Below are 22,800 nucleotides of genomic sequence, written 5' to 3' on the forward strand. Positions count from 1 at the left end.
TGTTGGTATGGTGGTACATACTTAAGTAATTGGGTGAATTTCTCCCAGTACTTTTGTATAGTCATATCTCCTTGCTTAAGAATTTGGAAATCTAGTAGCTTTTGGTCATAAAAGGTTTGGAGTAACCAACGGTTCCTAAAAATGGTTACAAATTTTTCCTAGGTAATCTCAGTGGTTTTAATATTTAGTTCAACTTTGGTGTTTCTCCACCATGTAGCAGTTTCTCCGGTAAAGTGATACATTCCCCAAATTGCTTTTGAGGTTTTTGAAGAGTTCCTAATTTCAAAGTACTATTCTATTTCGGATAACCAAGCCTCTACATCCTCTCTAGATTCAGAACCAACAAATTTGAGTGGTTTGATCTTCTTAATATCTGCAAATAGGTCACTCACTATTTCTTGTTTCTTTTGTTTTTCGGTTTGGGTGGGTGAAGCTCGAGAGCTTTTCTTGTTGTGTTCAGAAACTTTTGTTTTTGTTCTGGGAGGAGGCGAGGATTGCATTTGCTCTTGGTTTTGCCCCATCTGGGCTGCCATCTCATTCATTATTTTTTTTGTATTATCCAACTTCAATTGCATTTCTTGCAAAATCTAAAGTAATAAATTAGTGGATGATTGTGGGTTATTTTCATGAACCATGTCATGACTTGCAACATTCTCATCGTTGCTCATTTTGTTTGTTTACTGGTTTAACTTGAAAATTTGCAAGATTCTTATGTCAATTTGTTGTATATATATGCCTCCGACAAATTAAAAGAGATAGCGAGTGGATATAACACATGAATAAACCAATTTATTTAATCAACATTAATACTTCTATGCTGCATTTACAACAGCCTTTATTTACAAAAATTTCCTCGTTTGAGGATGTTTACATAATGGAATCTAAATTTGTTTCTTAGTATTTAGTTCAGTTTTAGATTTGCACATATCTCGCACCATCCAAGATCTATGGAAGTGCATAAGAGAATTGGCTTGGCGAGCATTCCAGTTTTGAATTAGTTTGTTTCTATATGTTGCTTTACTAGCAGGAGTCCACTTGACTCTTTCCTTCTTCATTCGTTGCAAAGCCTATTTTAGGGTTTCATTGTCTTGAGGCATGGAACAAGTGTAGTCATAGTTTGGCATGTTCTTAATCAGGTACAAAAAGATGGGATGTCGTGCCTTCTTGCGAGGTGTTTTACATACTTGCATCCTATACATTTATTCTAAGAGTTTTCAGGTTTACTAGAAAGTAATGTGCCCTAGGCTCAGTGTCGAACCCAGCTCTGATACCATATGTAACAAACGGATTTTCATAACAAAATAAAGGAGAACTAGTATATGAAATTTTTTTCCTCAACTAACTATTGAAACGAAATATTTTGAATCCTTTTCATGAGACATTAATTGATTTAACTACTAACGATTAATTGAGATAACAAAACCAACTGAAATAACTATAATAATGATCAACTAAAATAACTGTAATAATGATCGACTAAAATAACTGAAATAATAATTAACTATCTTTCCTTACATATAAGTAAAGTCAAAACATGAAATAGAAAGAGGAACATACGAGAAATAACTGGCAAGTCTTTAATTAGTTGTGCAAGCCTCGACTTTCAGTGAGAGGAAATGCATTGACTTAGGCTTAACCTCTCAACCTCAGACCATATTCATCCCCACACAATCTATTGAATAGAAAGACCCTCCTTGCCCCGAGATCAGGCTTGGGATACTTTTAATCCATCCACTTGAGCATTCCGGAGTTTATAATGTTTGCACAGTTATGGACTGACATGTCTGAATAACTGACATCAAGTGATCATAGATGACAAATATGCCTTTAATGACCTTGGCCAAGGTTTTCGGATGGGTTCAATTATTCGATCACCACTGCTCGACTTGACAACAGGGGAACAATAAGTATGAACATGCATGAGCTATTAAATGATTTTCCTTTTTCAAATAATTTAGAATTGTTATGTCATGTCTGATTTTTATTCCTTGTTAATGCATATTTCTATCTCACCTCTTCCTTGGCTATACAGCTGGGTGAGTCCCAGGTGTTTGAATCTCAGAGCAACCAGCTCTTTCTGTTGATCCTCAACTGATATAAGAATATTGTATGTTTCCAGCATATCACATTTTTGTGACCTGAGAAATGTAACTTTAAGACTTGTAGAATAAATACCATTTGATTCTGATATTCAACGACAAAATAAAGATATGATATCATGTCATGGATACTTGGTCTTGACTCATCATAAGAAGTTCATTAAAGATGATTTACGACATATTCTAGAACTGTATCTTATTGCTATAATTTCAAAATGCTATAGTATCTGAAAATAAAACATATTATAATCATTGGGATATGGGGGCAACCACATAACCTGGTAAAATTCGGAAATATAATTGAGTCTTGGCTAGATGCTATCAATCAGCCCCTTCATGGAAAGAACTCTGGATGCAGTTTTAGTGCAATTACTAATCACGTACTTCAGCAAGGAAATATAAAATGAAAGGGAAGTTATCGTGGCAAAAATGTTATGTAGGGAAAGAACGAAAGAAAGATCTCAGAGGAATCCATCGTAAGAATGCTCCATAATTTAAAGAGGTATTTGATAAACTTCATGGCTTCCAAGAAGCTGTAACTCATAAAGAAAAGACTTGGCTTCTTGATCACCAATATAATATGCCAAATGTGCATTTCGGTTTCTAGCAAGAAATTGAATAAATATGGAAAAAGATTTGAAGGTTATAAATCAAGGATAATTTACAATATATTTATCTACTTGAATGTAGATATATTTATGAGTTGGCATCATAATATATATTTTACCCAAGGTCATATCTATTATTATGTATATCTAAATACATGCTTTATTTGAAAGATTATTTTATCTTTTTGTACATGTATTTAAATGTACGTATTAGATAAAATCTTGTATAAAAATAATATTATGGTGTCACCTTTATTTAAATATCTATGTGCACGTACATAAAGATACATTATAATGATGTGGTGGAAAAGTCAATCAAAAGTCATTTGAGGTATGCATTATTTTTTATTAATTAAAATTAACTAAGATTTTAAATGTTTATTTAACAGCTCATGTGTGTCCATCGATTGTATCCTGATGTTCATGTCACTAGGTCCTTACCAAGACAGTGAAAGGTCATACTTGTTAACCGAATAATTGGACTAAGCTAGTATCCCATTTCGTTGATCTTGTTTACCAGTGTTTCTCCCCTTCATCTTCTCCTGCAACCACTCATGCAATATTTTCCACGATAATAACAAGTTGCATGATAAATCCATAATAACATTTAATGTAGATAAGGAATTTAATTATTAACCATAATTCCAAAACCAAGCAACTGCTAATCATCATATGACAAACAATGGATAACGACCATCATCATTAAACAATTAACATAATGAATACAATAGATATATTTAACTACCCTTTTCACATGATTATGAAAGAAAATCCATTCAATTCAACGATTATAAATAAATTTAAATTAGGTCAAAATTTGGGATGTAACATGAACAGTGGGTTCATTGGTCTTGCCCCTGAAGCTGTTTGGACAGTGGGTCCATTTGCCTTCTACAACTCCTAACAGGGATTGATATGTATTGAATGTTGTTATAGACTCCTAATAGGTTCCATCCTCTAACAAGGAATATTTATATTAGTACATCATCTTGTGGGTACCATCCTCACCAAGGTTTTCTCTTTGATCAAGGGTTTCACTAGTTAACATATCTAGTGTTATTGTGTATGAGTATCCTATTGTGGTTTTTGATTATATTGCTTATACGGTTAAAGTTTATTAAGGTTGATAATTGTGATAATAGTTGGATAACTGATTCACCCCCCCAACCCATATCTAGTGTTATTGTGCATGAGTATCCTATTGTGGTTTCTGATTATATTGCTTATACGGTTAAAGTTTATTAAGGTTGATAATTGTGATAATAGTTGGATAACTGATTCACCTCCCCAAACCCCCCCTCCCCTCATCCTATTGGTGGACTACAGATTCTAACATATATTTCATTAAATAGACAAAGTTGTGTTCCACGAGGATGTGTCCCCTAAGCTTTTAGGCTCGCACCCATCCCGGGGATGAAACGGGGATGGATTTTTTCCGTCCCCAAAGCTGTCCCCTTTTTGCCAAAATCGGAAACGTCCCTGAAATGGCAAAAAAATTGAGCAGGAAACTTGGGGATGGCCAGCAGTACCGTCCCCTAGCGGTCCTCGAAACTTCTAGCCATCCCCTTTTTTCTATCTGGTTGGGTGAAGGCAAAACAGTAAATTTTGTTTTTTGTGCGGGTCTGTAGTTGTCTTAAAGATGTAATAAAAATATGCAAACCATATTTGTCCATTAAAACCCTAACTCTTCTACTCATTTTAAGATATGATGTACTGGCTAAGAGGGAAAAAAACATAGAGCAGCAGCAGTAGCAGCTGTGAGGAAAGATTGCATTTAGTATTTCTATTTACTACTTACTATTTTAGTTGCACTTCTCTTTATTCCATTCTGATTTCATGCATAATACTTGGAGACTTTAGGCATTTTGATTCTACTATGTATGTATGTGGTTTGTTATAATGGAGGTATTTAGTATTTGTCATTTGATAATTTTCCATGTATTGATCTTCTAAAATGTCTATGGTGAATGTTGTATCAATGTTATGAAATGCATACTTGAATTTTGTCTCTCTATATTAAAAAAACCCCTACTTTTTAATTGCCATCCACTAAGGTCCCGTCCCCTAAATTTTGGCTTTGACCCGTCCTTGTACCAGAAGCACATCCCCATCCCAAAAATTTCGTGGAGCATAGAAACAAAGTGATAAGGTATGAACTGAAGCACAAACGTAATCACAATTAACTTTGAATAGACTGAGGTGCAAGTTAATTGGCACAGAAACCTTCAATTGTGAATGGATGTGATCCATTCGTAGGCACAGGTATAAGACGACAATCATTGTATCTTCCAAATACATTGAAGAAACACATATCATACATATGAAGACCATAGTATTACTATTGCAGAGGATAATATACTGCAGAAGACAATATTATTATCAGAGGAGAATTCATATATTGCAGAAGACAACCTACAAGTGCAGTAAAAAATATATACGAAGATACATATAAGAGCATAGCAGATCGACATGAGACAGATTGAGTGTAAGAGACCATAATATATATTGTATATTCATATATTTTCGGCCATCACACACACACACACACACACACACATATGGGCAGAGATTATATTTATGATTTACTGGCAAATCGATATATCATTGAAGACCAATATTGACAAGCATATCTATATTGCAGATCCATTATATGGATACTATGAAGTTGTATGCAGACCTTGAACATTTTGATAAATATCAAAGATTATTTTCTGGGGTTTTCACCTTCAAGGTTGAAGGTTTTCGCAGGGTACTTCTGTGCATTTTGTGTGAATTAATTTAAAATCTTCATTGCTACTAATCTGATCATAAAACATGGTATCAGAGCGGGTTTGAAAAAGATTGTGATCAGATTTATTTAGCAGTGAATTTCTTCATCTTTCATCTTTAAGGTGCAATATCAAGATACAAAAATGATGTTTGGGCTCAAGGTCGACTTGAAGGTGCCTCAAATTTCATGGAAGTTTAGAGTATTTATTGCCACTGGATATGTACATTTGAGAATTATATTCAAGGAAGGTTTTTTCCAGTTTAACATTGATACCTGCAGTTGCTTTATTTTAATAAGGTTAGCTGATTTTCTATGGGTGTTATTTGTTTTGCCCTCATAATAGCTGAATTTCATTTTTGTTGTCATCATTTCTTTTATGTTTTCATTATAATCCATTTTCATTTCGTTTTGTTATATGGTTGGTCCAAATGAAATTTAGGATAGAGCTGTTCCAATCTTTATTCTGGGTTGTATTTGGTGACATGCAACTGGCTCACACTTTTTTACCATAGTGAATTGCCTAAAATGTTCTTATTATTGAACGCACTGCATGTAAATGATAAATGCATCCTCTTCTATTGGTACTTAGACTGGAAATTGCTGTTGATGTTGAGCAACACAGATAATTGCTCTGGAAGATACAAAGGAATATATCAGTTATGCACCAAAGGAGGAAGTTGAAGCTCAACAACGGAATTCATTTGACCTTTTGGTACGTTGGCATTGAATTTTACATTTGACTGATATGACAACTGAAGAATACGATTGATGAGGCCACTGATTCTTTAAATTGAAGTCACTTTATTTTTTATTTATATAATATGATGAGATTCCCTCCTAAAATTTGATTGAATCCTATGACTTGATACAGATAATATTAAATCCGAAGCTCAAACCTATAGGCAACAAAACAGCAAACTTTTTTGAAGGATGTCTCAGGTAATATCTTATTTTACATTAATATTGGCTGCACATATGTGCAGTAAATTTTATGGTTGAACAGAATGCATTTGCATGAAGGACTGATGTGGACACGAAGAAGCTTGTTATTTTAAAAAAAAATTATAAACCCAATGAAAGAGATACATGAAGAAATTTGCAAAGGGAAAGTGATGTTTTTCTGATGAACTGATTACTTCATTTTAGGAGTAGAAGCTCACTGGGAGAGCAACAACAGAAAAGTTGAAATTTATTGTGGCTGACAATCATTACCAATCTGACTGGTAACTTCCAAAGATGCAGAATAGATTCCAATCCTAAAAATGAAATAAAGAGGATATAATTGTTTGCAGTCATGATCCTGTCTCTAGCAATGACCATCCCTGCAATATCACTTAAGTAATGACTGTGATGGATGCTTTTAGTTTTGCTGTTACATTGACCAAGTGTGCAGAAGATCTTCTGTTGTTGCATGCTGTGTTTTCTGGAGTTGATTGTGTTCCTGATTTTGCAATTAGAATGGATTGTGGAAACCTACTATCTTCACTTCTGTTGTATTGACCTCTTTATCCAGCATTATAGCCTAGAACAGGCCTTTACATGACAAGGCCATTTACTGCATCTTCAAGGTTATGGAGAAAAAAATTAGAAGATCCCAGGGAAGAGTCTAAAATATGAGGCCGAGGAACGGTGATAATGACGGACAAAATATCAGGCCAGCACTGATATAAGGGATGATATCAATGATAACTGCTAACAGTTTTTAAAGGATGGTGGCTGAGATTTTACCCAGAATTCATAAAAGGGGGGTGTTTGGATTTTGCCTAACAGATGTATTCCATGTTAATAGGATTTTTCATTTTAGCCATTAGTCATGTGTATATGGTTACCTATTCAGCTCAATCGTAAAAGGGATGGGCACTGTGTTGAATGTTATATTTAATAAAATAAGAACAGTGAGAGCACTCATACGTTTTTAAGTTTATACTAAAATTCAAATTTTGTGTTAAAAATCAGTGATTCAGATGTAGATTACTGCAGTCGCAATTTAGTGGTACCTTTTGCAGTGAATGTCAAGAGATACCCTTTCCTAGGTCCCCGTTTGGTGATTATCTTAATCTTTCATAGTTGGGTTTGCCTTTAGCTATTGACTTGTGCTAAATGTGTGCTGCTGCCAAGGTTGTAGGTCTTGTATTACGCATTGAATGCAGTTTTGATTGACAGTCATAGGACATCTTTATTACTTTAGGCTGACTTGTTTGAAGATATAACTGTGGAGCTCAGTATTCACGTATCAGAACCTACACTGGGGAAGAGAATATGTGTGTTATTAATATTCAGAGTTCATCGAAGGCACTAAGTTGAACACAATTCTTAATCATTAAAGTCATTTACCCAATGAATGTATGGTTGATTCTGGGAAATATAAGTACAAACGTCGAAGTCTGGCCCCAAGATCTTGTAAAGATGTCTCTTTTGCCTCTGATCTCTTTGATATTTGATGCACATTGATGCACAACAATGTACATCAATCACCACAACCTGTCTGGGCACTGACTCTATCCATTTCTGTAGATCACCATTTCTATATCTGTACCATTGTCGACTTGCTTTGCAAAATATGGCTAGATCTCATCTAATCTAGCAATACATTATCTGACCACTAGTATCATATGCACTTTATCTTTAACTACTCTTATTCAACTAGTTTAAAGATCTACAAGTTCATAAAAAACCTGCATTATTTTTTGATTGTTAATGTGCCTGTCAGAATGTATCATGTCAATAATTTTTTATTTTCACTTATCCATATACAAATTAATCTGACATATAAATAGACCATTTCTTTTTTGCAGTGTTAATGGATTTCGGGCACTAGTCAAAAGACATCTTGAAGTTGAAGTAACAGGTTTAGGGCGTGATGGACTTCCAATCAAAGTAAATGCTATTGGTTGGCAGGCACGTATATTACAGCATGAATGTGATCATCTTGCTGGCCTGCTCTATGTTGACAGAATGATCCCTAGAACATTTAGAACTGTGGAAAATTTGAGGCTACCTCTTGCAACTGGTTGTCCCAAGCCAGGTGCTGCTGAAGTCACTTGATTATGGATTTCTCTCGAAGTACTAATCGCATGTGAGATTTCTCGATTTTGGTTGAGCAGCCGGTTAAGATTCATTGTTTGCTGATTCTAGTAACTACACCAGCTGTTTGAGAAATTAATTCATTGTTACTTTTTCTGGAAGTTTGTGGAATTAAAACAGTATAGCCAGAGAAAGAAAACAGGGACATTTGAACAAAATTCACACAAGGGCCATTTGTAAACATTGTAAGGATGGAAACAATAAACAGTAGTATATAAATCAATTAATTACAATGTCTGCAAGGAGCGAGGGGCTTTTCTTGATTGCATCCTTGTGTTTGGCACCTCTCAAATGGATAAATTAATGGACAGATAAATAATCTAATTCAGAATACCACCTTTTCAATATCCTCTTGCAGTTCCTCTTTATGCTTAAGCTCTGATTCCTCCTCTTTTTCTTCTTATCCGGCTGCAACATACCTAGCAAGAAACTTCTCGTCTTCTGTGAAACATATGGATAAATCTATATTCAACATTGGATGCAAACAATGTTTCCTTCACCATTGTTTCCTTCACCATTGTCTCCTAATTTGGTAGCTGATTAGCATCCAATGAACAAATAAGTTCGTAGCCTTATCGCTGTGCTATATATGTAAGCTATCTATTATATGTAAAGTTAAATTATTGAAAAAAAAACTATTTTGTACGTGTGATAATTTACAAATTTTCTATTTTGGGTCCTTGGTATTGCCAAGTTGGCTTAGGTATGTAGTTGAATGTTGTCATTAATGACTGATACTATGCATAGTTAAGTTTTCTTATGCTGAAGATATAGTTTTGGAATGTTAGAATGAAGATATTGTCTATCAGGAGAATAAGAGTAAGTATATCAGGCGAATAAGAGTACAGTTAGATTATTTTTGTCATGGAGCTTCTCTAGATGCACCTATAGAGCTATAACTTTGGAATATGGTAGAATAAGGAGTCTACTTGATATATCTATGTCCACTCATGCTAGTATGACAGTTGGCACATATTTTGGATGGAAATTTAGTTAACAGTTTGATATCGTAGAAGCATAGTAGACAGGATAAAATGATCATTTTGGCTAAGGAATTGAATTGACTTGTCAATTCAAGGACTTAGGAATGTAAGGATGACATCCTTGATGTTAACCTTCACTTAGCAGATTTTAATATTGTGTTTTGGTAATGTGTTGATTAATAGTTTAGTTTGACTGAACAAAGAGTTAAGGAAAAGGGTATAAAGGCAAAAAAATCGATAAACAAAGTTGCCAATGATTATGCTATGTTATGATATGATATATGAGCTTTGTTTATGTTTGATAGATTGTGTTTTGATGGTCAGAGAAGAGCATATTGTATATGGGCGTGATCAGATGCAAGGAACAACAAAGGACTAATCAGATATTGATGATATCAATATATTCAGCTTTTGGTATTTCTCTATACTACTGGTAAAGTTGTATATTGTTGTAGGTCCTTGAGATCATTTTGTAATACAATTCCTAATTGGGTTGAAGCCTTTCAACAAGGTCAAAGTCTTCTAACAAAGATATGTATACTAAATGTATGTAATAGACTCCTAACATGACCAAAGCCTTTTACAAGGTACTTTCGATTAGTAGATGATTTTGTGGGTACCATCCCCATAAGGTTTTCCCTTGGCTAGGGTTTCCTTAATTTACAAAATATGGTGTTATGAGTTTCTTTATGACATACTTGTTATTACTATTCAATTTAATTATTTATGGAATTTTAAGGTTTACTTTTTACATCTATAATTGGGAAAGAGTGTTGGAATATTGATTCACCCCCCACCTAGTATTTCATATTTCTAACAATTGGTATCAGAGCTCAATTACTCCTTTAAAGTCAAACAACTTGAGGGATATCTCTATGGATTTATAATATTTGCAAAGAAACTATGAGGTAGCACTTGAGGAATTCGATCAAGCTAATTTTCTGCATATTTTCTGGTTTTGTAAACGTGCGCAGAATTACTGGCACTGGATTCATGATTTTTTCAAGCCCTTTAGGCCTGAACCATTTTCATGGCACATGATCTTGCTAGGTGATTCCCCCAGAATTCCCAGAAAGTACTCCCAGATCTGGCATACATTCAGGATGGAAATTTTGTTTACTCTGTAGAAAGATAGAAATGCTATTTTATTCACACAGCTTTTTGGATGTTAACATTGCAATGTACACTAAAGCTTGTATTTGTAACAATGTTATTATGTAGATATAGGTGCAAGTTAACAAAGTTTCCCTGGAAGTTGCTCACCTGCAGGAGTTGCTCAACCACTGGGGCAATGCCCCTTGCACTGTGGCTTGAGTACCTCCAGATGCCTCGGCTAACACCTCGACGCCTCGTGGCTGTTGGCACCGGCGCCACTCCTTAGGCCGCCACTCGCACACTTCGCGCTCCCAGGCCTCCCGCCACCGCTCTCCTAGTGGTGGGGCTAGTAGCTGGAGGCGCCGCTCTGCCTCCCCACCCCGTGGTGGCTCTAGCTAGTCCCCGCCTCCTCCTCTTGGCGCTCGTCGAGATAATGCTGGCAAATGGCCCCAATTGACGCTGGCGATTTCTCCTTCGCGGCCTGAGGTCAAAGATGCGGAGGCTGCCACTGATCCCCCTACTGTTGTTGCTCCTGATGACGGCTGGTGTATGCCGAGCTCGCACCCCAATCCCATAAATGATTAGGGTTTTAATGACAAAGATGATCCTCCCCCCTTGGCTGCCACTGCTTTGGCAGCCTGAGGTTGCTATAGATGTTTTTTTTTTGATGAATAGTTGCTTTTTCCAATTGATGCCGTGTGTTTAGTTCCAGCTTAGGCCTCTTGAACTCTCTCGCGGGGTGATCTTGTATCCCTCGACCCCTTTTTTGTGAATTGTATTCTAAGTATATTTTTTAATAGAACATGACTATTCATCAAAAAAAAAAAAAAAGAGAGATTGAAAATCAAGCTTAGAGATGCACACGATTTTATCAAGAAGATAAAAGATCATATTGAAAATTTAAGATCCAAAAAGGAGGAGCTAATAGATCGAGTTAAGAAACTAGATTCAATTGTCAAGATGAAAAAGGAAAATGAAATACTAAAGCATGAACTTGAGATCACATCACTAGAGATGAATATGATGTCAGATGAGCGAAAAGAAGAAGCATATCTAAAGATTGATGTCATAAATCTAAGTCATAGCTTACCAAGGTAACATCTAAGTTTGAGGATACAAACTTGAAGTTCATTGAACTTGAGAAGCATAATAGCATTGTGAAGGGAGAACTTGTTCAAACCAAGTTACATCTTGAGAAGCTATATTCAAGCACTAATAAACTTGATGAGTAGTTAATGACACAAAAAACCTGAAGGTGATATGACAAGGATTGGCTACATTGAAGTTGAATCATCTAAAGGATCAAAAGTAATAGTTGAGCATGAATGTGATATTCCCACTAGAATAAGACTTTATTACTAAATGAATAATATATAAAGAGAGATAATATACTAAATAATGATATAGTTACAACCATATTATATTATAATATAATACAATATATACATAATGATGATGATGACGATGACGATGACGACGACGACAACGATGATAGAATAATATTATAATAAATTTTATAATATATGATTTTCATAATGATTAATTAATAGTCCAATATATAATTTGAAGAGTATATAATTGCATATATTAATAATATCAACATTAATAAAATATTGTTACTATTAATAAATAATAATCATAATATTAATATTAATAAACAAATATAACAAACTAAATGAAAGGACCCACCTTTTCTCTTAATAAGGTATATAAGAATATTACACATTGAAAATGGGATCATGGACAAGAGAAAATGACGAAAATGAAAATTTAAATAATGTCTGAAAAGGGGACATTAATTAGAGACCAAGCCTCTAAAGATTTTTTTCAGGTCTTTAGAGCCCACCATACCTTTGTTGGGATTCAAAGGATCAAAGAGGGTCAAGTTGTTCTTAATGAACTTCTTGACATTTTTTTTTGACTGAAACAGAGTAGCAAATTAAAACTTGGGCCTCTACTTGCAAAAACTCCAGCACTACACCTTTGCCAGTGGTTGAAAAAATTGTCCAAGAGAAGTTGGCAGAGGCGCTTCAGGGAACTCAACCTTCGGGTTAGAGGTCTTCCTTCGTCCTCCATTGATTCTCTCCCCACAGGCTACTCATTTCTCAACGAGCAACTGGGTATTTCAGATATTACATTAGATAGAGCATGGTTTGGACACGATGGCACCCTTTTTCTTAGGTTTCTCTCACTGGCTGATTGACTACAAGCTCTCAAGGCAAAGAAGAAGCTCTTCCTTCTTCCCACAAAGATATTTCTTGATGAGGACCTCACAAAATCACAGGTAGCTGAACTAAAGCACTCTAGGAGTCTTGTGGTAGAAGCAAGGAGTAACGGGAAATGGGCAGTAATAAGGAATCTAAAGGCAGTTATTCGTGACTCACCTCCCAAGGGTTGGGATGAGAGACATACCCAAGCCAAATGACACTCTGAGCACCAACAGTTTGGCAAGTCTAAGCCCTCCATTGGCTCTTTGCTCTTTGCTTGTCAATTGTTGGAATGGCAATGGTTCCCTGTGGTCTTTGCCAGGCTTACTTCATGATGCAGTTGGGGATGCTGATTTGTTAGCTGTTACCGAGACTCATGAGAGTCCTGCTCGACCCCTTCCAGGTTACACAAGGTATCAGTGGTTTTCAGTTTGCAGAGAGGAGGTCCGAGCTTCGGGTGGTGTGCGTGGTTCCGGTGGAGTTGCTTGTTTGATTAGAGATTATTTGTTCAGTACTACCACATTGGTTCTTTCTGACACTTATGCCAGATTTATGTGGATCCGAGTTGGAGGTACCAGTCACCGTCAGAAAGATATCTTCATTGCTGTTTGTTACTTCCCACCGACTACCTCACCTTACGTCATTCATAGTGTTGAGGATGGGAACCCTTTTTCAGACCTATTTGAGAGCATCTCCAAGTTTGGGGCTATGGGCGACATCATCATCTTAGGAGATTTTAATGCACGGACTAAAGATCTCTAGACCCCCCAATATGACCGTGGGTTCGATTTCATTTGTACTACTAAGAGGGATCTTACTAGTATGGGGCTTCAGCGTTTATCCGAGGATCACAGTGGACCTCTAACTTGTTATGGTCGTCACCTTCTCTAGCTCCGTGAGTCCTCCAACTTGGTGATTCTGAATGGCCTCTCTTGTGTTTCGGGTTCTGAGCTTTTTACGTGTTGGCCTCATAGTGGGGGTGCAAGCGTGGTGGATTACATCCTCATTGTTACTTCCTTCCTCCCCTCCAAAAATTTTACTATCTCCCGTCTTCCCTTGGCTGATCATGCCCTTCTTAGCCTTTTGGTTTGTGTTTCTTCCCACCCTTTACCACCCATCTCTACTCACCTTGCTCGGTTCCGCCCCCACACTCGTTTCTGTTTCGAGGATAGTGATCAAGACCTCTTCATTTTCCATTTGAGAAGATTTCTCTGCCCAGCTAGCTTCACGGATCACAGTCAGGTGTCCACCATGTTTCACTCACTTGTTACCGCGATTTGGGAGTCGGCTCTCCTCTCTATCCCTCACCGCTCCATTTCCAGCACTCATAGATCGGCTCGACGAAATACTTGTCCCATGAATCAGTGGTTTGATGATGACTGTAAAACTTTCCACCGCTCCTTGCGCTTGGCTTTTAATACCCATTCCCTCGCTCTCACCAATTTACGGCTCTCTTACAAACGCTTTCTTCGCCATAAGAAGCGATTATTTATTGCTTCACAGGGTAGATCCCTCCGAGACACGCTTATTCAGTATCCCAAGTTGTTTTGGTGCATCATGTTCCCCAAGCGTAGCCAACCCCAATCCACCCCCAACCTTCATCTCCTTGCTTCCCATATCTCCACGTTGTATGACATCCCGGGTCAGCTCACCCCCCTTCCCAGCCCGCTCCCCCATTGTCACTTATTCTCCACCTCCAACATTTACGAGGCCATCAGACTTATGAGATGCAGCAGGGTAGCTAATGAGGAGGGTTTTCTGGCAGAACTCTTCAAACTCGGTACCATGATCTTGGGCCCTTATTTCTCTACGCTCTTTAATAGAGTGGTTTGTTTTGGTTTTCCGGACTCTTGGTCGAGACATATTATTCACTTGATCCATAAGTCTGGGCTGACCTCTGATCCCGAAAACTACAGGACCATCATGATTGGACATACATTTGCCAAACTTTATGCTATAGCTTTGAATACTATTTTATCCAGTCAGCTTGATAGGAGGAATTGCAGGGCTAAGGGTCAAGCAGGATTCAGGACAGACTACCAGACCATAGATCATATCTTTACACTACGAGCTATTATAGAGGAGGCTCGATATCACTCGAAGAAAGTCTACTGTTGTTTTGTGGATTTTCGTAAGGCTTTTGATTCCATCCCTAGAGTAGCTCTTTTTCAGAGACTGAGAGACATTGGTATTTCTGAGATCTTATTGACGGCTATTATGAGGTTATATGAGACCGTGATTGGTAGACTTAGGACCACAGAGGGCCTCTCTGATCCTATCTAGAGCACCATTGGGGTGAAGCAGGGCTGCCCTCTCTCACCCACCTTGTTCGGGATCTACATTGATGAACTCGAGGCTTTTCTTAGTGACTCCTCACTTCCAGGTGATGGTTGTCATCTACACCAGGTATTGATCTCCATCCTTCTCTTTGCTGATGATGTGGTTCTTCTTGCTTCCTCTCCTGAGGGTCTTCAGAGGCTTTTAGATAGACTTTCATCTTTTTGTGATATGAGACAGCTGGTTGTGAACCTTGAGAAGACTTGGTTATGCTCTTCAACGGTCTGAAGACTTCACATCTCCATTTTCACTTCCAGGGTCGGGAAGTTGAGATTACATCATCTTACACATACCTTGGGGTTAAGTTTTCTGGATCTCGTTTCAGCTTGAGATCAGTTATTCAACCTCGGATCAGTAAAGGGTTGGGTTCCCTTGCCATGCTCGAGAGACAGTGCTTCAGACACCACTTTCAGGATACATCGTCTAAGCTATCCCTCCTGGATTCCTTAGTAAGACCCACAGTGATCTATGGTTCGATGGTTTGGGGTCCTCTTTTAGACTCGGATTGGGACAAGATCGAGAGTACCCAGATTATGCTCCTCCGTCATATTATCAGATTTCACGATTCTACCCCCCACAGCATTATTTTGGCCGAGTTCGGTGCTCACCCATTCAGACTTGCAGCCATTTTTGACTTGATCTGGTTTCTCCATCGTCTTCGTGGCTTTGCTGACTCAGAGGAAGGCCAACACAGATACCCTCATTTAGCATCCTACCACTAGAGCCCGCGGTTGGTATGCTCAGGCTACTATCCTACTGAGTTCAGTGGGGATCGACATTGAACATCTTCCTTCCTACCAGTTCTCATTGGATGCCCCTGCTCATCTACTCCCTTCTCGGCAGGAGTTGAACGGGCATGTCAGACTTGACATTTACAAGAAGTATATCACACGGACCTGGGTGGATCCTCCAGGGGGACTACGTCCAAGGATGGCTTTCTACGTTAAGCACTTCTTAGTTATTCGAGATGGGATTATTGTATGCCCTGAGTACTTACATAGATACTGGACTCACGCCCTGCGTATCTCCCTTGGCTCCTTTAGGGTGGGCTCGCACAAACTCCGGATTCAGGTCGATCACCATATTGCTAGAGAGGATCGGGTGTGTACACTTTGTACCTTAGCAGATGTAGAATCTGAGATTCATTTTCTTTTCAGATGCCCCATATACTACGAGATTAGAGGGAGATTTTACTGTCTGTTTAGAGATTGCAGATACCTCTCGGATTTTTTTAGGTACATAGATCAGCGTTGCATTGCACTCTATCTCCGCGAGTCCTTACAGCTTCGTGACCATACTTTACAGCTTTCATTTTCCAAGAGTCAAATCCAAGCACAGCTTATTACGACCTTCTTCTCGCCCTTAACTCCAACTTGGGGTGTGAAGCGACCGTACAGTTTCCCTAGCACAGGCGGTTCCAAATCGGTGAGACCCCGCAGGGGACCTTTTTGCTAGCGACACTCCTCTCGTAGCACTCAACTTCATCACAGGGCTTCTGGTAGCCGCACAAATCAGTCACTGTTGGACTTTTTCCCTATGAAGACGGATACCTAATCTTTTCCATGATGTTTCCTGCTTTCTTCTTCTTTTGTTGTGCTTGTTCTTTCTTTTTTGGACACCGTTTGGTGTTTCATTTGTCTGCTTTTTCCTTGTTGTAAGCTTCCAGTCCCATAGACCCACATTGTGGTCTTTTGTTGGACATTAATAAATTTATCTTATCTTATCTTATCTTATCTTATCTTATCTCCGCACTTTTGTCTTCCATTATGAGCAAGTGTTGTTGTAATGTGGAGCCTAATCAGACTCGAAGGTTTATTTGGTGCAACTTCCCCCTAGATTACTTCTACGAAGGTCAAGGGGCAACGCTCCTTGCGGGGTCTTGGGGTAGCACCAAAAATGAATCTATTATTGTAAAAGACATTGACTATTATTTTTCTATTGGACGACTTACTCTAGCCCTAATTTTTTAACAAGAAAAAACTTGTATAAAATAGCTTAGGGTTAGGGATTTCATAATGTATGATGAGATTGTAGCTTCTTGTAGCAGTAATAAGCTATAAAGAATTGCAGATTGTAATCACTAGATAATAATAATATTGGATTTTCTATTGGTGGATGTAGCACAAGGATTGGGTGAACCATATTAAATCTTTGTGTTTTGTGTTCTCTTTTGTGCAATTTTTTTTCTTCTAATGTTGGTTATATTTGCATGTAATTATTATTTATGTTTGTGGTTAATCCTTACAAGTGGTATCAAATTCAAACTTTCATCATTTTTTAGTAGGTTGTCTTTTTGTTTTTAGCTATCCTCTACAAGGTGGTCTCACGGTTGAGTGAGAGTCTCATAGTTGAGTGGGAGTGATAATAGATGAGGGTACATCGAAGGTTGAGAAGTTTAATGGGCAAAACATTCAATTATGAAAAATGCAAATGGATGACTATCTTTATCAGAAGGATTTATGACAGCTATTGGAAAGAAAAGCCAAGCAGCTATTGGAAGGAAAAGCCAAGAAACATGAAGCTTTGATAGATGAGGAGTGAGAAATTTTGGATAGAAAGACACTTGGAAGTATTCAACTATGCTTGGCACCATCAATGACATTTAACATTACAAAAGTGAGGACGACGAAAGAATTGATGCAAACCCTAGCAAAGCTTTATGAAAAACCCTTTGCTTCAAATAAGGTATTTATCATGAAGCTTTTATTTAATATGAAGATGACAGATGGTGGATTTGTTGCAGATCATTTAAATGAGTTTAATACAGTTACTAGTCAATTCCCTAAAATATTTGGGGTCAAATTGCAATGACAATTTGCGACAAGAGTATAATTTGCGGGTGATTTTCATTTTTTTTTTTTTTGCATTTGTCCTCGACATCGTTGCAATACTGATGTTGGTAGGGCAATCACGGCGCCTGTGTGATTATAAACAAACAAAAAGATAACACAACATATATCATTATGCATTTGATTGATTGTGAATTGGAGAGCTGCAAAGACACCAGTGGAGAGCTACAAAGACGCCAATGGGTGGATCAATGCTAAGTTTTCCATGCCCATGCCCTTGAAGGTCTTGTTGTTGCATTGTTATCTACATCGTGCCCTTGCACTGCCATTACCTCGTCATGCCCGTGCCTTTGCTATGCTGCATTAGGTGTTTTTGTATTCCTTTTCATGCTCTACCATTTATTTCATTTTATTCTTAACGCATTTCTAATTTAACATGATTTTCATTCCATGTAGTTTATTCATCCTCCTTCAACGTGCAACAATAGGTTTTTAGTAGTGTCTGCAATTTAAGCTCTCAATTTTAGCGGTGAGTTTCATACCTTCATTTTTACACAATGTCTTTCTAGTTTCTTCTCACATGCCCATTTGAATTCATATGACCATATGAATATAGTGTATGATAAGGTTGATGATAAGGTTTATAGTGTAATAAAATTCTCCATATATTTATGCATAAAAATAATCTATGTTGTGGTTGAGATTGGAAAGACGTGGGGTTTTGGATATCATTTGGCTCTTCAAACTGAGATGACTTAACTGACTTTATGGCTATAACTTGGGCAAAGATGAGAGTAGGGCTAAAAGAAGTTGGTCTTCTAAAATCATGCCATGTGAAGATGGGAATGCATAGCATTAGCACATCATTTCAATATAGAATCAACATGATCTCAACAAAAATAGGAATGCCAAGGTACAATAAGTCCAAGGGATCCTTCCTCTCTACATTTCATTTATTTGTGTGCCATTAGAATGAATAAATCTACTTCCAGTATGAATAATCTATTTATATTCTTCATTCAAAATTGAACATTTATTGGACAACAAAGTCATAAGATGTTGGGGAGCTTCTATGATAATGCAACATATTCTCAATCAATCCATAATCATACTTCTCAAATCTTCCTGATCGTACCACTGTAAAATCCAGATCAATAATATTAATACAATTTAAAAAGTGTTTATAAACAGTTCATCAATGATTTAAGAACAAGTGTTATATAAATATTTTCAACAATTTTTCAAAAAATGGAAAAATGAATTAAGATTGCAGATATAACCTTATAAAGAGTCCAAAGTAGATAATAAAGACATGGGCGAACTGGACTTACACCGAGCGAATTGGGCTATGTTTTTCATTGAGGTGGACTACCCGTATCTGTTGTAGTAGGCATTAAGTGATTTGTTTATACAACATGGTGGCCCTGTTGTCATAATAATTAGTCGAGCAATCATATTTACATTTTACATCTAACTAATGTGAAGTATGTCGAGAAACAATCAATTTAAAGATAACTGTTAAATTTCAAGATCATTTTAATAATATTCAAAAGTGGAAAACTACTTTAGAAAGATACAATTCACCCAAATCCACTATCTTTAAAATTCTAATATCCATAAATTAAAAATTACTTGTATCTACAAGTTATAATATATTGTTTAGTTCATCAATTTGTAAAATATGATTGCATGAACTAATGAAAGAACCTGCAATCTTGTATGACAAGTCCAAGTTTTGGCAATCAACATATGCATTTTTGCAAGTTGTACACACCATTTGTGATTCTGATGCACTATAGTATCATACACAAAATAAATTAGTATGATAATATGCAATTTTGTTTTTTGAAATCAATTGTATATTGTGTTGTTTATCAACAAAACATAAGAATCATATAAAAATATCATATATTTTATTCATTTCAATTATTCTAATATGGTATGAAAGTATATGTTTGGCTCAAATGCATCTAGATTGTTATTTCACTTGGGATGACCACTAATGCATTTCCTATCCTTGCTAAGATTGGCAGAAGCCTAAGATTATTTGGTTACCTATAGACATTGAATTCATAGATATCAAGAAGCAAACCCACCTACACAAGTTAGTTATGTCAAAATTACATAGAAAATTGATAACTCATTGAGAAAGAATAGAACTTGACCCCTTGTTATTTGATGTTTACGTAATCTACAGATAGCCAGGTAGCTGCTCTGACTATAGGAGAAGAAACATGATCTAAATAAGCAATAGGGTTCATCATAGTAGCCTTCGTAACAAGGCTAGATATTTTATTATTTGTAAATGCAACAAATACAAACATTGCACCCTGGCATTAGAAGACCATCTTAAGTCAATCTATACTAGACTACAATTCGTTGAATGGTTAATAACAAGTGAGCTTCTAAGGAAGCATTGTGTGTAAACTTTGACTTGAGAATAACCAACGTAGTAGAGGGGTTGCGTGGTCATGTAGTTTACAAATTGTAGCATTGATGAGACATCATATTCTACAAGATCGTCCCACTTCCAATCCCAGAATTGCTGCACGTTCACCCATGGAAACTAGTATTTAAAATCTCCAAGTAAAATCATGCATTATCAACATTTTAATGTTAGAATGGAATTGGTGGGGCAGAATTCCTGTAATCATTTTTTTTACATTGAATACATGTAGTTTCATGAAGTGTTTGCAATGTAATGAACTGTATATATGACATTTTGGTTATATGGATAAGGTTGAAAGGATGATAAATGCTTTGATTCTATGATATATGATAGTTAATGATAAGATAAAAATAGATGACGTCTATACTTTTAAGAAAGATTCTTATTTCATCAAACAAACCCTATTACAAATTAGCTACATAATATTGGAAAACACAACTTGCTAAGATGATGAAGGTATTTTAATTTTAAGTAATATGACAACTAGTGAGAAAATAGGATAAGAACATATTACACTTATATATCTTTGAAAAAATTCATATCTCATGAGTAAACTTAACATATGACTGAAAGGTCCTAATTACAAATTAGTTTTGTAGAGTTTGAAGATGTGACTAACTAAAATGTTGACATAAATGAAAAGTTTCTCTCTAGGCATTAAAGATTTTCATTACTCTCCATATCATAAATCATTTACGACCAAGAAAAACCATTAAAATAGGAAAAAGAAGAATAATATATTGCAAAGCAATGGAGGCAAAACAAAAATCTAAACTGCGTAGTATCCTCTGTGTTCTGTTGTAGATAATGTGACCATAAGTGAAAGTGGTTGTATGCCCATTGCCGATCCAAACATCAAATCTAGAATCAACCAACATAAATGCCAAAGATTGTTCAGGCTCATTCAAAAGCCATGATTCACCACTCTACACAAAACCATATTCATGATCAAATGACATTTAAAAATGAAAACAACAAATTCCCACATCCAATTGTAAAGGAATTGAGCCATAAGTTACACAGTCTTTAACACCTCCATTAATCCATGGTGTAAGAAAATAGGTTTCTTGAAGGAGGTCTCAAATGTTCTATTATACAGGTTTCCTAGATTCTATCCCGTGCTCCCATAATATCCTCAATGTTGTCTAGTTGTTGTTTTTGTCGTGCAATCTCTTTTTGAAGCCACTCCTCCTTTTGGTATATTTCCATAGACTCTCTCTCATGCCTTAAATTCTGATCAAACTTTCGAATACCTACCTCTACCATATCTAAAATCAACTTCACATCGTCTTGTAACTCTAGCATAGGTGTTTGATCCTTGATAGCTAACAGTTCTTCAAGTGCATTTTCTTGTAAAACATTAATTTTGTTGAACAATTGTAAACTCTTAGAAAGTGTATTTTTGTCTTCTATTAGTATTGACAAGCTTCCCTTGAATAAAATCAAAATGAAGAGGCATAAATGAAACACAAATTATGACATTTCCTTCATTGTACCCATATCTTCTCTTTATGTCCCTAAGCTAGATAATACTGTCTATTGGTTCTCATCAACAACTAAGATAATTAGTTCTTTGCCACTACCAAAACTTATCAGTGAGAGAAAGATAGTCCAAATAACTAATCAATATGAAATGGGAGTTGTGTTGATGCAATAGGTGGAGATATAAATGGAGAATATTTATAGTAGTGAGATGGGTCGATCATGGGGTGAGAAATGTGATGAATAGGAATGAGATACCAATGTGGGATGTTGAAAAGGAATAATGGTGAATTTGAGCAAGGTGAGGTTAAATGCATTTTCCCAAACTTGTTTTGAGTTTTCCAACCATTTATGAGTTTAATCAAACACCATATTTAAGTCTACCACTTAGGAGTTTTGAGTAAGTTATAAAATACTAACTTGTTCAATGATTCTACCATCTTAAAAACCATATGTGTAGATATAAACATTAAGTACAACATGTCCAATATTTTTGCTGATATGCACATTAATTTTTCTTTCAAAATCATGTGCAGATATAAACATTAAGTACAATGTTCTTTTGCAGATATACACATTAAGTACACCAATTTTTTTTCTTTCAAAACCATATGTGCAAATATAAACATTAAGAACACCATGTCCAATTTTTTCTCAAGGTTTTCTTTGTAATGTCAATGTGTATGTTGAAATGGTTATCAATGATAGATCTAGCAAGTACAACCAATTCAATAAGGGTACACGAATAAGTTATTCCCATGAAGAAGGATCATGTCAGATAATACAAGGGAATTTGATCAAAATAGGGAGATAATTAGTAGATTGTCATCTAACTTTCAAAGAGAAGGCGATGACAAATGTTATTGTCCTTGCAATAGTTGTAACAACCTAAAGACA

The 22,800-nt window shown here is 36.3% G+C and overlaps 1 protein-coding gene and 1 pseudogene across 2 annotated transcripts in view; one reads left to right on the forward strand and one right to left on the reverse strand.

The window, feature by feature from the left end:
• Positions 1-8,906, forward strand: part of PDF1A (peptide deformylase 1A) — a 63,118-nt gene extending 54,212 nt beyond the window's left edge. The window contains exons 2-4 of one of the 2 annotated variants that reach the window (XM_089820677.1): positions 6,100-6,189; positions 6,349-6,416; positions 8,255-8,906. In XM_089820677.1, the coding sequence (XP_089676803.1) occupies positions 6,100-6,189; positions 6,349-6,416; positions 8,255-8,522 (426 nt within the window). In that variant the 3' untranslated portion in view covers positions 8,523-8,906. The remainder of the gene's footprint in view (positions 1-6,099; positions 6,190-6,348; positions 6,417-8,254) is intronic. The other variant, XM_089820686.1, reaches the window with a different exon arrangement.
• A 10,099-nt stretch (positions 8,907-19,005) lies between these two features.
• Positions 19,006-21,687, reverse strand: LOC149576918 (triacylglycerol lipase 1-like; annotated as a pseudogene).
• Positions 21,688-22,800: the final 1,113 nt, after the last annotated feature.

This window comes from Cupressus sempervirens, chromosome 1, assembly GCF_028749045.1.
Source record: "Cupressus sempervirens isolate cs-2001-9-10 chromosome 1, ASM2874904v1, whole genome shotgun sequence".
In the NCBI taxonomy this organism is placed as follows: domain Eukaryota; kingdom Viridiplantae; phylum Streptophyta; class Pinopsida; order Cupressales; family Cupressaceae; genus Cupressus; species Cupressus sempervirens.